General features: G+C 36.9%; 1 protein-coding gene across 2 annotated transcripts in view; it reads right to left on the bottom strand.

Annotated features, from left to right (window-relative positions):
* PLCB4 (phospholipase C beta 4) overlaps positions 1–16,405 on the bottom strand; it is a 190,301-nt gene that overhangs the window by 54,846 nt on the left and 119,050 nt on the right. For both annotated transcript variants that reach the window (XM_026052876.1, XM_026052877.1), the window contains exons 8-17: positions 13,891–13,970; positions 13,443–13,496; positions 9,889–9,970; positions 8,897–8,997; positions 8,217–8,274; positions 3,842–3,950; positions 2,283–2,493; positions 1,586–1,679; positions 878–957; positions 332–416 (exon numbers count right to left, since the gene is read on the bottom strand). In XM_026052876.1, the coding sequence (XP_025908661.1) occupies positions 332–416; positions 878–957; positions 1,586–1,679; positions 2,283–2,493; positions 3,842–3,950; positions 8,217–8,274; positions 8,897–8,997; positions 9,889–9,970; positions 13,443–13,496; positions 13,891–13,970 (954 nt within the window). The remainder of the gene's footprint in view (positions 1–331; positions 417–877; positions 958–1,585; positions 1,680–2,282; positions 2,494–3,841; positions 3,951–8,216; positions 8,275–8,896; positions 8,998–9,888; positions 9,971–13,442; positions 13,497–13,890; positions 13,971–16,405) is intronic.

Genomic DNA, 16,405 nt, shown 5'->3' with positions numbered 1-16,405 from the left:
ATTGTTTGTGACCAGCAATTTCAAAGTTACATATGCCAAACAAATACAATGTATGTGGTGTATTTTGTATAGGAGTTGAAATCACATCACACATCAAGGGGTTAGAGTTCCCCAAGGCTGCTCACCCGAACCCTATACAAAACAGATTAAACAAACCAAATAAGGACAAGTTTATATCAGAAAATGGAGACACCCCAAATCACTACTCAGTTTTGAAAGCACAGGAGYGGAACTGAAGAGTATTCCCTGAATTGGTATTATAATCCTGTTTTATCCTCTCTCTCAAATACGCTAATAGAAAAAATAAAAACTCAGGCAGAAAATAACATACCGGATGGGTTTCTAGAGGCTGTTTCAACAGGAGATCTCCAAAAAGATCTTCACAGTATTTTGACATCTTGTACTGTTGATATTTGCTGAAAAATATGACATTGGTTAACTTAAATGTAAAAAAAAAAAAAAAAAAAAAAAAAAAATTACTCAAAAAAAGAGCATAAGAGTAAAATAATTTAGGCATCCCAAATTATACACTGCCCACTTTATCTCAAATTCTTTTACTGTAAACAAACTGTTAATATAAATCCATTATCAGACACATATGGATATAAATTAAAGCCCAAGAAAGTAGATGAACTGAATACCACAGTTAATAGAACATTCAAATATACTTCACAGCATTACCACAGATAAAAATATTGCCATTACTAAGCTAGCTAAAGCTTAACCGGATATTAAAGCACAGTTCCTTCCAAGCGAGATCCAATATAACGGCACACTCCTATGTAGTTTTCAAATATACTCCAATTACAGTATTTCAGAGCATATCAACTTTCTTAACCGCTGCACTATTAAAAATAAAAAGGGATGAGCTATATACCTGCAGTGATTTTCAAATGAAAGAATGACAGGATACTCGGATGTAACAAACGCGGTTTCCTTAATGGCTTGAATTACATCCTTCAAAATGCAACAACAGGATTCAAATTAGAACAGATCAGATTACAATCATAAGGAAAGAATATTTTTTTGTCCCATATCCCATCTGGAGAAACAAAGAGCTAAATCTCAAGTGTAGCAAACAAAACCAGAGCAGGAACAAAGTGTACACTCATTCTTCTCTTCATCCCCCCAAAATCCAGGTTCAGTAGCTGGTTTTGCTCAGAGTACGTGCAGCAAAGGTGGCTGCTCCACTCACCCCCCACCAGTGCTGCTACCCCCATATCTGCTAGCTCATCTTGCCAGGAAGGATTTCAACTCCAAGAGTAATTCTTGGTTGCTTCCACAGCTAAAAACTTCAGAGGCAGTGGAGAAGATTTTTTTCTGTTATACAAAAAGCTATAGGATGTGAAAAGACTGGAAAACTGAGCCACAGATGAGAGTCTGCTTCCTACAGAGGAGCAAAAAAAGGACTGTAGGCCACAAGGCAAAAAAAAGTCTTTAAGATGCCACATTGATGACATCTGTCAGTCTGTCATGAGGGAGAAGCTAGAGGGTATGAACAATGGGAAGGTGCCCTGCACTGATTCTTGTCCTAGGGGGATTATTTGGACTTACTTACTTTCTGGTGTAGTGGTCAGTCACTTACCTTGAAAAGAATATCTGTACACATTGCTTTTCCATGTGTTATTATTGGTTCCTGGTCTTCACCTTTTCCATCCCAACAGTCCAGCTCAACACATCTAAAGACATAAGAAAAACCTCATCAGTTTTCCTAGTGTTCCAGGACAAGTAAGCTATTCAAGACAAGTTCTGATCAGAGATGTTCAGGCACAGCAGCTACAACACAATTTTAGCCATAACTCTTTTTATTTGTGTTATTTCAGGCTATTAATTTATAACTTTGAAAATACTACCTTACACACAGTGTATGTGGGAGAATATATCACATATGAACACATTAGTATTCACTACTTATTTTCTTTCCATAGATAATTATGACATGCTACAGTGTGTTGAGAAATTAAGCAGGAAATCATAAACTGGTCATATACATAATATTAATTAAAAAGCAGAACACCCTCTCAAATTCTTCAACTTTCACTCTGAGATCAAGCTAATGTCTTTATCACAGCCCCTCTCCCATCTCTCAAAACCAATTCTTACATTATATTGCAGTTTTCCTGTGAGAAATATAGTAACTTTTTCAATAGTAATTCTTTTTCATTTGCCACACTTTTTAATTTATACATTCAATTATGTAACTTATCACTGTTAAGGAATATTATGTAGACTTAATTAGTAAATTTTCTAAATGTTAAAGATTATTATCTACTGCTTCCAACCTGCATCCAGCTAAAAGCACTTGTCTGTACATCTCCACCGAGGACTTTCCACCAAACTGCCTGCCTGTTAAGTATGTATTGTGGGAGGAACTGATGAAATAGTGAGCTAAAGGATGGTCCATTTCTTGATACAACTCCAAACGATCTAGGAAAACTGGGGCATTTTCATCTGACATCAAGTATCTGCAAAATCCATCACTTGATATGAGACCTGGAAGGAAGAAGAAAGCATGGAGAACATTGGTAGAAATTTATAATGGACACAAACCCTATCAAAACAGGAATCCTATCAAAAGTTATGTATACACAGGCTTTTGTGAAAAAACAGAGGCTTCCTCTTTCAGTACCCCAAGCTAAATAGTAACCGTGTCACTATGCTCAGAATATTCCAACAGTTTCAGACTCCTGGACTTCGTGAGCAAGCAACTCTGAGTGTGCACTTAATAATCTTACATGGGACTTCTTTTCTTCTGCTCCGTGTTTAGTCCTGTCCCGGCTGTGGCTACACTGCTGCTGATCAGCTTGCAGCACACGTAGGGATTGCTCTCTGCTGGCAAAAATAACTGAAGACATACCTGAAGGCGCTCACGCGTGTTCATTTGCAAAGCATGGAAAATCTAAGATACTTCCAAGTTCATTGTTTGAAATACTTGCAGGAGTTTATTCCGTTACAGTGGAAAGCAACATGGGACAGCACATAAACTCAGGAGAGAATTTGTAATATCACTTACTTTCCTGTTATGTTGCTTCATAATGTATAAAAAAAAATCAAGGGGTGAGTTTCAGTGGAAAGAAAAGACAAGATAATCAGTATTAGTACTGCAATATGAGGTATTAAAGTAGCCAAGAGGCTAAAATAGGATGGAGGACAGGACGGAAGGAATTAATAATGGAGAGTCATAGCAAAGAGTAATTACCTGACCCTGGCTTAAATTTGCATTCTCTCAAGTCAAACATTGATGCTCAGCTAGTTCCAATGCACAGGTTTATTTTATTTAAAACAGTCCTTTATTTTAGACAGAGAAGTCCAATAATACTGCCTTTTAATTTGTTCATACCCTTCTGAAAAATCCTGTAGTGGAACTTAAGCTTTGTGGGGTTTGTGTCAGACAAGGGTGAAAGCCTTACTCAAATCCTCTCAGCTCCTTCTGAGTTTTCAAAGAAGCTGAAAGAAGGGGGAGAGTGGAATATCCAGCTTTAAAAGTGTTTTTATTTCATCGATCACTGAGAAATTAAAAGCGGCAGCATAAAACATCTCTCATGATATGCAGTGAGTCTTGAGGAAAGAAGTTACAGCTGGGAGGCACTCAAGGCAGGCAATGTGATCTCTAATCTTCTTGCTCACAATATTTTGCAAAGCACTCATGTCAAATATTCTGTTGCAAGCCAGGCAGCTGCCCTCAGGTATTATGCAGATCACAGTATAAGAAGGCTAAATTATTATCTGTAAATTGTAAGCTGGAAGACTGTAAACTCCTCTTTTAGAGGTCAGATGCATCAAAGCATGTTGCCCAAATGCCTAAAGACCAGTGATGTTACATTTCCTTCAATTTGTTTACCTTTACTCTTCAAGTCTTCATCTGGCTCATATGTCTCAATTATCTGCATTGCTCTTTTTGTATCATAGAATGGAAATAAAATTTCATTCAGCCGAGGATCTCGCTGGTGCTAAGGTTAGAAAACAAGAGAATTCAGCAAAACAGTGCAGTACATGGCTACCATCCAAGAGTATTTCATTACTGCAGATGAGAAAGAAAGAAGTGGACATTTTAAAAAAATCAAAAACAAAAGTAAAACTAAAACTTACGGAATATCCAATGGTAGCTTTAGCATTAGACAGAAAACAAACCTTCCTTATCTTTTATAAGAAACCTAGGCAGTTTGAGTCTAGAAATATTTCCAAAGAGTCCAGTGTAATCAAATAACTGGTCTTACTGTTGCTTGTTCATGAAAATAATGATTGCACGTGGTAAACACGCCAATGAAATGTTGAAAATAAAAAGCTAAACTCTCTTCTTCGTAAATTCGCTCTTCTTCCCGATCATTTTTGTAGATCATGTAAACTGAGAGACTTGACTGATGGCACTGTAATCACCTCCGCAAAAATGCATGTCTTCCGCAACATCTATAGCTAAAGTAAAAATTAGAAGCAAAATAAAGCTATACTATAAATACAGAATTTGAAAGCTGATTTTAGAAATGTGCAACCACTGAGTATTTGTGMATTATACAAATATTGCTCATCAACTATTCAAAAATCAGTCTAGGTTCTTAGAAGAAATATGTAAAACTTAAAAAACTGCACAGTATCATCTCTTCCATTTACAGTAATTTATGATATTGCAACTTCATAATATATAATACTTAGGCATTTGAGACACAATTTAGCAGCGATTTCTAAGACACTGCTAAAATACAGGGKTTTTAAGGTTTCATTTTAGACTGTGCTATGTAATTTTTTTTCCATTCCAGATTAGAGCTGCACACCGTGTGCCTGATTCTCCATTAAAAAAATAAAATAAAAACAGAATTAAACTGAGTAGTGGCATGTAAGCAGATGCAATAAAACATAAAGAAATAAATATGACTGTGAAACACTCTTTTACCCCAGTAGGTGCAAAGTTTTCAAGCTGTAGTTAAAGCAGAATTCAGAAATGTATCAGGCCATCCCCATACTGGAGATCAATAATTTGGAGTGGACAGGATGGTATTCACATGGCTTGGCACAGCACTACCAGCATTTGCTGTAATTTCTTACACGTGAACATTTTGCCTCTCCCTTTTTTTTTTTTTTTTAACCCTTTCAAGAAGAAAAAAAAAAATATCAAAACCCAGTTAAATGTAAGCAACTTCATAAATTTTCTTCCAATCAGTATATTAGTRTCTGTGCTTGATTCATTTCAAGAAATTACAGCCAATGCCAATATAGTCATGCAAACAAGGAGGGATCTTTCAAGTAATGCTATTGGCAGTCTGCRGCATCTGAAGTAGAGCAATTGCATTCACTAGAGATCAGCTACCTGATTATGTAGGTAAAACTCAGGTGAAAGATGAAAGCAGCTGGATGCAGGACATATAACTTGCTAAGCACCACACAACACCGATAACACACTCGCATGCAACAACACAGTCTACTGTGACAAATGACAAGCTATATACTGTTAGTGAAAATAAACCCCTTCAATCAACTCTAAGAAAGAGGAAGGGAGGTTCTTACTAAAGAGAGCTCTTCCTCACTCTTTCTCCCACAGATAATCATAAGAAAATAGAAGAAAATAAATGGAATAAAGCAAAAAGTCTCCTCTTGGGAAATTGCGCCTCAGAATTGTAGGGAGCTGAGAAAGATAATGTGCTTACTGATCATTACTACCTGTTTTTTTCATCTGAGCAAAAGTATTTCTTGAGTTTCAAAAGAAAGCAAATCTGACAACTAGTGAAAGTGATCAAAAAACCTGTATATATATATATACACACATATATACGCACATATATATATACATATATATATAGTGCCATCTCTGGAGGAAATGTTCTGATCTCCTGAATTTGTTGGCTCAGGAAAGCAACCTAAGCAATACTAAAAACCTCARATTTCATGCTGAAGATTTTCTAGGTGGGATGCAATGCCCCCATCCCCTACATCCAATGTAGTTGTTTGGCTTCTTCTAGTTACTATTTAAGAAGGACGCCCTTCCCCTAGACCTTCTTAACCATATGAGGACGAACTATCTAAAGCCATCTAAAAGCACGGACAGAAAGAATTCCCGGTTGATTTGCATTTATCCTTTGCAGTAATAAAAATGGTCTCCTTTTGTGGAAAAAGAAAGAGAGACAGAACAAAAAAGGATGTTCTCAAAGCTCCTTTCCAGGAGGTACATTCAAAAAATTTAGTTTGCAGGCTAATGAGGAATTGTCCTGCCAAACAACTCCCTTCTATATTTAAAAAACAACCAGAAAAAAAAAACCCTTCTTATATATTCCAGGATTAAACATCACTAATTGAAGAGTTGGACAGATATCAAAGGGATAAAAACGATCACATCAGGAGAGAGATTCTGGGTCATTTAGTGCCTTTGAATTCATGACCAAAACCTTAAACTCTATTTCAAAACCAAAAGACTTACAGCATAGAGCTGAAAGCAAGGGTTTCAAGTCATCAAACCAAGCRTCCCACTCTATAAAACTACTTGACTAAATTTTTCCAGCTTCAGTCACCAACTGAGGGTCAACTATAAGATTTCCATGTGAAAAGCCTGTCATATCTGTAGGACGTAAGGAACAAGATCTTCAATTCTGCCCGTAATACAAGATTTCTAATTCTCACAAACAACCGCTAAAATCATATAAAACTGAGAGTACAGCACTTCAGTTTTTTTTTATTCAAGAGACAGTGGAGATAGCCAGGAAGTTCCTACAATTGCTGGCACTTCAAAAGTGAGAGCTTCCAGAAAGTCCACTTTAAACTAAAATAAACACATAAGTCAAATTTAAAATAAAGTCCAACAATAGTTTACTGAAAAATGAGGAATTACTCAACTCATGATTAACACACGTACACATGCAAAGCCAGAAGCAAATATTGGACAAGATGAGGCAGGACTTTATATTTTAAGCATTGAAGTCTACAAATACAAGTGAGTTTGGGACTGAAATACTTTTAAAAGGATTACTCACAATTTAGCAGACAATCTAACTCTTTCCTCTCCTAAATGCAGAGGGAAGAATGACATTTCTTAAGTCTGACCCTGAGTCCTACAAACATCTAGATATTGGACTTTGTGAATAACTTCAGTAAAAGAACATCTCACAGTAGTGACATTAAGCATGAGCTTATATTTGGCAGTAGAGAGATGTATGTGGATGCTCACTCAGGCCTCACGTATGTAATCATGAGTGATCAAATTGTTAACCTCACTATTTTTCCTCTTTGAACTTTGAAATCTGTCCCTATGTAGTTCAGTTTTCATGAAGAATAATCCATACATTACTTAAAAAGCAAGCAAGCAAGAGGGATTTACTACTTAAATCTTCCTACAATAGTATTAAAAAAATACATTAGATATATGAAATAGACTTTAAAATAGTAAAATATTTTWAGGAGATTTTTGGTAAATGCACCTACCCCCTAAAAGTTCAGGTATAAAAGGAAAACAATTCCCTGTATCCTAGGTGACAAGAATCTATTGGTGTGGAATATGAGAGAATATATTCATGTTTTTCTGCCCCATTCTCATAGAGTAGTAGTTGCAATTCTGAGTGAATTGGTCTTCCATAACTTAATGTGCTTTAGGACTAGAAAAGAATAGCACTGCTTACTGAAATACTTCTCACATGATATTTCTAATACGAAGGAGTAAATATTCTTGCCAACAAATGAATTTTGGAAATATAGCAGTAAAAATACCTCATTTTATTGAAAACTTAAAGTAACTCAAAAATTGTAGACAAGCCCCTAAAACACCCTGTCAAAAGCTAGATTGATAATAGATGGGGAAAAAAAATAAAAGAGGGAAGAATAAAACAGCTATTTAATTGTTTATAAAAGCCCATTTCGCTATTTTCTCTTATTCCAAAGAATTACTAGCTATATTTATCAGTAGCCTATGGGTAAAATATATTGCTTGTAATAAAATACTGAAAGTATTTTAGCTAAAACTGCACTGAATATAACAGCACAAAATATACAAAACATACGTAGCACATGACATAACACAACCACAAGTAATTAACAGATGCAATTCGCAAAGCCAACATGTAGAAAGCAGGAGAACATAGAAGATTGGAGCTGATTTTTGCACCTGGAGTTACCATAATGGAAAGATCAGCAGATCAGAAGCATAGCAAATAATGGCATGATGCATGCAATGGAAAGACTGGAAGAAGCAAGCCACTGCAGACAGACTTGTATGGTAGTTAATGTATGAAAAAGCTTACTTCATTTAGAAAGCTCACTAATTGGTCTACCGTTAAATAATCAGTTTTGTCTCCATTGCTGAAAAGAAATTTATTAGAGAATGTAAGTTTTCATATATGATGCTACAGTAGGTATGATTTACATGTTGACATTGTTGATACTTTTAAAACCCTCTACTTTTCTACCTGAAGTGGCTCTGTATCTCAAAATTAATAGTCACAGAATATATATACTATCTATGCTAGGTACAGTGTATCTCTCATATTTGGTAAAACATAGCAGATATTACTTCATAAAACAACATGTAAGTCTTCCAGCTAAGAATAATTTGAATGAAGAACCTTTTAGAACATCAGATTTCTTATTTAATTTAGTTAGTTCACATACTGCATTAATCACCTAAAAGAAGCAAGTTAAAATTACAGTAGTTAGTAAAGCCAATGCAAACAAAATAAAATTAAATAAAAAGTTCCAGGTGCTTCTTTTTAACTCATGTAAAAGTTACTATAAAATACACAGTGAACTTTTACATTAACAGTCTGAAAGGGAAGGATGGGGAAAACACAGGCTTGAGTTTGTCTTAAAAACCTGCTGATACCACTAGGATTACAGCCTTTACAGTGCTCTGTCACTTTTAGATATAGACTAAAATTACAGTAAAATAATTTAAAACCAGACCATATTAAATGTTAAAACTTACATCTTCCTATAGAGCTCCTCTATGTCAGTTCGGGGACATATCTTTTGCGTAAGCTCATAAAATTTCTCRTAAGTAAATGCTGCAGGCTCAATTTCATCATTCTGCAACAAAATGCAAAGGTAGATTATCCAGTAGAGGCCTGTTTATGGATTCTTTTCCTAAGAGCGTGTCTTATACTAGAGAAGGCAAATGAGAATTACTGTGGTGCTTTTCTGAACGTACACGGGTTCAGTGGTATTTTTTGCAAACGGTTCTCAGTTCTTACTGAGCTCTGCCTGGCGTGYTTGTATGCCAGCCTCCCAGTAACAGCAATTCTGCATCAACACAGAACTCAACCTTGGTCCTAGTTTCCTCCTTAGGCTTAAGGAGAAGTCCAAGAAGAACCTCGGGGTATTTATCCTGAAGCCAAGGGACATTAGGAAAAAGGCCTGGGTTTGGTGCAAAGGTTTTAAATAGCAAAGGGGTGCTTTCCCCTCGGGTGCCCGGCACCCTGCAGCCCTACCAGGAGGGAGTCATGCTTTTCCTCCTGGTCGGAGGCAGTGGGCCAGGAGCTYGGCAGCCTTGCTGGGAGCAGGCTGCAGCCAGGCCCAGGACGGAGCCTGCCTGAAAGGCAGGGAAAGTCGGCCGGGAGTGAGGGCTGGCACCTCCACCGCACCGGGGACCGGCATGAACGGCAACCAGGACTCAGCACGCAACAGAGAAACACTAAATGTAGACTCTGCACCAATACATTTTTCATAAGTGCATGAGGGGGCAGGCGATTAGAGGAAAAATATCTGATTTGAAAAGTTTAAGGAGCACTGGGGTCACAGATTTAACTATGCCTTGCTTTTGGTAAACAACCTGTGGCGACAAATAACTTACCCATGAATTAAAGCATTTTTTTTTTTTGTGATGTAAATGACTTACATCACAGCTATAAAYGTGAATGATTCATCAATTTATACACGCACACATAAACACACACAAACTTATTCAAAACTGCTAAATACCTTTCCACTGGGAAGACCTAATTCCTTAAGTGCCTGAAAGATCACTTTTTCTGTTTTACCTGATGCAAAGGTTCTGGTAATGCTAAAACAAAAAAAAAGAGGAGAAAAAAAAAAAAAAAAAAAAGGAAAAACATTAATCACTTTCTAAACAGTCCATTCTCTCTGCCTCTCTGCCAACATTTTCCTCCAGTCTCATCTATGAACACAAGCCCCTTCCAAGAAATCATGCGGTTGAAAAAGTGTTCTAAGTTTCACGGATCAGAAATGCCCTGTCTGCAAGCTATCTGGTACAAAATATATTAAAATAAAGAAACGAGAAAAAAAGTTTTTTCAATATGCTGGAATACAGAACCATGTAAGACATTATCCTTTTGGCTCTGGCCATGCAACTTGGTGCATAGCTATATGACTGTGTAAGGAGCAGCAGATTCTCCAAGTGACAAGACGTGTCTTCAGGCATTCCCGGTTGCAGGGACTCCCTTCCTTTTAGGAGCATTAAACTCTTCCTGGCAGAAAACCACTCCTAACGTGACCTGAACCATCCCCCGTGGCACTTTCCTTCCTCCTCCCTTTCAAGTCCTCTCTGCTAAGGAGAAACTTGTGRCTGCAAGTCAAATTCTTTGCTCTTTGTAGTGGTCTCTCCCCACTCTGAATGCTCCTTCACCTTATAGCCCTACCAATAATCCTCTTCCAGAAATATTGTGCACAACTTAAGTGGGATTTCACTCCACTGAAATCTTTCCAAACTCTGTGATCAATATTCACTTCCTTCTGTAAAACAAGGAGTGATCTCACCATGCAGGACACTGACATGACTTCACTTGAAGAGAAATAAATCCAATTAGAGCTTAAATAYTGAGTATGATTAATGTGAAAACTTTTGGTCTATTTTTGTTTCCACTTGGACTTCTAACTTTGGAAGAGTAGATCCAAGCTTAAGAGTTCTCCTTCCTTCTTTCTTCGTTTTGACCTAAAATGGGTCCCACAGCTGCCCAATTTTGACAGCTAAATCYGGCTTAGAAAATTGGAATCTGGAGGCCTATATATTTCTAATGATGTCAGAAGCTGTCTTCAACCATGACGTGATGAGAATATGTTGCTTTTTATCATTAAGTGAAACAAATATTTGTTGAGACTTTCTATTAATCTCATGTATATGAAATAACTTMACAAAATGAAAGATGTGAAACAAACTGTTGCTTTTATTTGTTGCCATAGCGACGAGTTGTTTGACTCTCCAAAACACTCTAAACCACTTATGTAAATATCTTCATACTAATAAAGTGAATATCAGGAAGCCAAAGATCTAAAYGATAAAATAATATTTTAACAAAGCTTAGCCAATTTTTTAACTGGGTTCTTAAAACTATTTAGGCACCTAAATAGTTTGCTTTTCTAAGTTGATAAGTACTAAGAAGATTGCAGTAAAATGTACACTAAGGAGTCTAACTTTAGGTACCTATTTAAAAAAAAAAACCTCACAACCCGTGTTTCCACTTATTGTGAGGCAGAGAAAAACGCTTGCTAGATTTACAATCTATCCTCAGCCCTGTAAAAATTCTATGCCTGTTCTAATGAATTGGGCTCCAGTAATAAATGTCATGTCAAACGTGTAATATCGGAATAAGCAATTAATCAGAAACTGTGAGCCAAATTCCTTGGTTGTAGAAAAGTAATTTTTGATGCCAAATGCTCTTTTATTTTACTGAAAATGGCATTAAATATAGTAATAATCTGTAATGAGAGAAGCAGTCTAGAAGACTGCTGAATCAAAAAATAATACAGCACAAGACTTGCATTTTGCCAGAGAGTTTGTAAAAAGTCCTACTTTTTCCTCCATCAGAAGAGGTTTCATTCTCACAGATTTACATTCATCTCATTGTAATATCATGGAAGAAAATTGTGTTACTTCTGTGTGTGAAAGTAACTGTGTTACTTTCATCAACAGATTTTTAAAATGACTCTCAAAACTGGATTGAGGGGTATAAATCAATCACATCTGTTTATGACTCAAAATCAAGCAAACGCAAACCAATCAAAACAACTGTTCAAAAGAATCTTTTATCTTGGCTACATGGATTTTCTTGGGTTGACTAGAACTGGAAGTGCTACTGCCTACACTTTACAAGAAATCCCCTAAAACTTGGTTGCAGATGTCGTGAAACTAAGATTTCTTCCAAAACATTTGGAGTAACTGACAGTAAATATATTTATTAACAAAAAGTGTAATGTCAAATTAACCTAATTAAGTCAGTGTAAAACAGACTTAGTCCTCATTGAGGACTCCTAAAATGGAAGCTACAAATCTGGCAGGAAAATTTAATACATTGAAGTCAGTGGACTGGACTCCCTTCAGCACTACCTGTCTGCAAAGGCAAATTAAGCTTCTATAACACAATAGTGAGAACTCAGACTTTGCCTCATGCTAGGCAATATTTCAACATAGAAGCATTTTCTGACAAACTAGCAGGCTATAAATTTATGAAGAAGCATRAAAAGTTCTATGTTCACACTCAGGCTTAAAGCTGTAAATTCTTGAAGATTAATTTATTGCTGTAATATTGTTCTCTCATCTCTTCCCTTCAGTTCATATTCCTCTTGAGATCTCTGTACAGAAGGTGTCCCAGGGCAGTTTAGTTGAATTTTGAAAAACAAGCAGGGGTTTTGGCAATGTGAAAGCTGAAAGATTAATACAGCAAAGCAGTTTTAACACTGTCAAGGTAGGGCTGGAGTCATGAAATTAAAGCCTAGAGGGCAGCCCAACATGCTTGGCAGGTTCTTTGTCTTTAGCATGTTCTGTATATAAGCATAATCACTTATTCCTCCCTTGAACAAAACAATTATGTGAGGCTTATGCTAGAAAGCCCTCCTCCCTGCTTCCCACTGTAGGTTTCTCTTCCTAAGAGCACAGCATGCCCTCAAAGCAGGATTTTCACACACTGCATGAAGAGCAAAGAGGCTCAATGTATTGMTAGGAATGTCTGGAGCAGGTGATGGGAGAAAAATTAAGAAAATAAGAAACTAAGTTGATWGTTACACAGAAAGAACAAAGCTATTTAGGCTCTTCCATCACTGACAACCATTAACCTAAGGCCAGCAATGATTCGTTTACCATAGGGAGAAAAACAAATTCYATTCTAGGGATTCCTATAAAAGCAAAAATAATTTTGGCAGAGCTGTATCTCTCATTTTACTGCCTGACTGCTCTGAGAGTTGGTTCTCTTGATAAATATTTTGAAAAACTCTACATCTGAGAAACCCATTCTAGAGAATGAGGAGTTTTAAGCTGAGAAACCTGATGCTTTTGGCTCTCARGGACTTTGATCATAGCTACAAGCTCTCAAATCCTCACTCTACTGGACTAACAGAACTACTGCTATGCTTTTAAAAAGCCCTAGTAGGGCACTCAGAGAAGTATGTCGTAGTGCTGTTTATTTTTACATATATTTTAAAGTTATAAAATTGATATGAAAATTTAATCAGTAAGGCACAGAATTTGATTAACATTAGGCATCCCCTACTTGCTAAAAACTTGAATTCCTAACAGTGCTTACCTCCGAACTGGAATTTTGCCATTTGTGTTCGTTAGAAAGGCCAATTTCATCCAGCTGCAATGAAGAATGAAATATGTTTAAAATACTATTAAGTAAAATGAGAAATTAGATATTTATGTCCAACTGAAGCATACTTRCATCCCTGTGGAATGTATACAAATAATTGTTCTATAATAAGATTATCTTTTATAAGATAATTACTTCTCTGTAACCTTTCAGTGTTTATGAGAGGGCATTTTTATAAATGTAAAGGCAAAAATTAGCGCAAAATAATCAGTACCACAGTTATMGAGTTGGAAGAGAAGACAGACTCATGGGGTTCTGTTTGTGTATGCATCAAAAAAAGAAAAATCCAGCCAATAAAAAAGTACATAATATCAATAAATCAAATGAACAGTAAGAAATTCTGGCAGTGGAGGAAGACAGTGGAGGAGAGAAAGTGACTTACTGYTTCTTGAGGCACGTCATTGGACTGACGTTATTAGCTCTAAAGTTGTGTATGATGGATCCAAGCCCTTCTACCCATTGCTGAAAAACATGAAAATACACAAGCACTGAGTTAGGAAAACTGAAGAGGGAAAAAGTAGGAAAACTCTTCTCAGGGCAAGGCTCTCCTCTGCAACTAAGGGTAATGGTAGCACCYGAGTTAAGGAAAAACGGAGCAGCCTACAACAACATGGAAATCTCCTGTCACATTCTACACATTAATATTTTATCCTTCCCTAAACAAAATGATTGTGCTTTCCATTCTTCCAACACTACAGCAGCATCTGCAGTGCTATTAAAGAAGTTCATTGCCAGCAAAGGAAAGCAGTTCATCGATTGATTTTATTAAGCTTTCCATTTATAGCCTGTATAAATACAKGTCTCCCTTGCAGTTCCTGCTGGCAATATTAGCTATTACTAAGCAACATMTACAATATGTGATTACACATTTAACTGGTCCAGTTTAGAACAGGAACGCAACAAAATATTAATAAGCTCGAGCAGGCCAGAGGGAGGCACAACAGTTATGTGACTCTGACCTCATCTAACACCCCTTACGTCCTCAGTGCTGCTTTCTTGCTGGCTTTCAGCCTTACAAAGCAAAACATTTCAGTAATCACTGGGATGAATGACAATCAACAGCAGCATTACAGCACTTTTGCAATTCCTTTTCATGGATATATTTTTCTACTATAGCTTGTGCCTAGACTTTGCAGTACTATACAGAAGAAGCTTAAGGATTTAGGCCTTAACGTGAACTCTTACTGATTTCAGCATGAATCCTGGCAGGATAAAGCTACAGAAAGAGGAAAAAACGACGGCATTACGGGCTAAGTTCGACCTCAATTATGCCGTTGTAATGCTAGGATTAGTCAACAGTTAATTTATGCTGGTGGAAGCGAGACAGGATTTGCTCCACTGCTTAACATCAGCCTTCTGAATAGAGAAGCTTCTCGCTTCCGGCCAAATTCTGTGCGTGCAGCTTTCATTGACTTGGGACCGCATCCAGAATTGGACACTTATAAATAGATGAGGCGAGTATATTTTTTCTTTTCATGAATGGGTGCTATACATCTGCAAAACAGATGAGAAAATCTTTATTTATGTAGAAGGAATACTAATACTTTTGTCAAATGCTGCATGGCAAATCTGTGGGCAGTAAATCCCAGTTGGCTAAAACTATGTAAAAATCACCTAAGGTGTCAATTCATAAAATAAACAGGCTTAAGCAGATCCTTATACTCATGAAATGTTACAAGAACGTCTCAAACTTCAGTTTTAACATGGAGAACCTGTTACCAGGCTCCTTTCTAAAGGAATGTTATAAACCTATCAGGTCCTAGGAAAATGAGTCATTTATTAAGATCTCTATCAATACTTAAATATTCTTTTTCAAAGTATCCTTTTAAGAAGCATTGCATAAAAAATATGCACACAAAAATAAGTATCTGAGAAGAATCTGAAAACAAGTCTCAGCAAGAGCCTACATGGTTTCATGCATTTGAGGTTTTCTTATGTTCTTATTTTTTTATTTATATTTTCTTATGTTTTTATCTCTTTGAGCATCTTTGCATATTAGAATTCTTCATATATTCTTCTCATTATAAGACTYGGAATTATTTCTCCTTGCTATTTTTATCTCACCTAGAATACATGTGATACAGCCTAGAGACAGAATTCCTGGAGGGAGGGAACATCTTACAACCACAACAGCCAGGGAGGCAAACAAATGCGCTGGGAAGTAATGCAAAGGGACGTCCCCAGCAGTCCCTCTACTCCCAGAGCACTTCTATTTCTTCCCCTGCAATAACTGCTCTGCACTTGCTGCCTCAATGTGCCCTAATGTGCCCTACCACACACGTTCCCTTGCCAGGGAAGGGAAAAAAMCCATCTCTCCAGCACTCACGACTCCAACGCGGAGGAGGGTGAGAGGCTCACAGGGTCTCACCTCCGAAACAGCTTCCAGACTTGTGCTGAAAACAATCCATCAGCCAAAGCCTGCCCTCCCATTTCCCAGCTGCATGAACCAGAGAACTCAGCAGCAGCAGCACGTACGTACTGTCCAGGGATAGAAAGCAAGCAAGGGTCATGTGGGGTTTCTAGTTATTTATTAGAAATAACTAGTTTTAATAACAATTAGTTGTTATTTAGAACAACTTAAAATTTAAGATGATATTACAAGAACACTTGCCAAAGTTTCATAGTAAGAGCCCTACACTCTGTTGTCCTGTTTCRGGTATTTTTCAATCATCTAGAGCTGTGGAAATCTGACTCTGGTTCATCAGTGTYTGTGTGTGTGTTTCCTAAGAAACATTAATATTCTTATAGCTATATAATAATTTGCCCTAGATTAGGCTGCAGTCCCTTAAAAACCCTAGAACTTTTCAAAATCCACCATGAATGTRAAATAGCATATGATGCCTGGCAACCAAAACAATTGCAAGAACTGCTGTCAAGCTATATATATGGTATGAATA

This window comes from Nothoprocta perdicaria, unplaced genomic scaffold, assembly GCF_003342845.1.
Source record: "Nothoprocta perdicaria isolate Ctin4 unplaced genomic scaffold, notPer1 scaffold_93, whole genome shotgun sequence".
Classification (NCBI taxonomy): domain Eukaryota; kingdom Metazoa; phylum Chordata; class Aves; order Tinamiformes; family Tinamidae; genus Nothoprocta; species Nothoprocta perdicaria.
The sequence above is the reverse complement of the archived record's forward strand: the minus strand, read 5'-3'. Positions and strand labels throughout refer to the sequence as shown.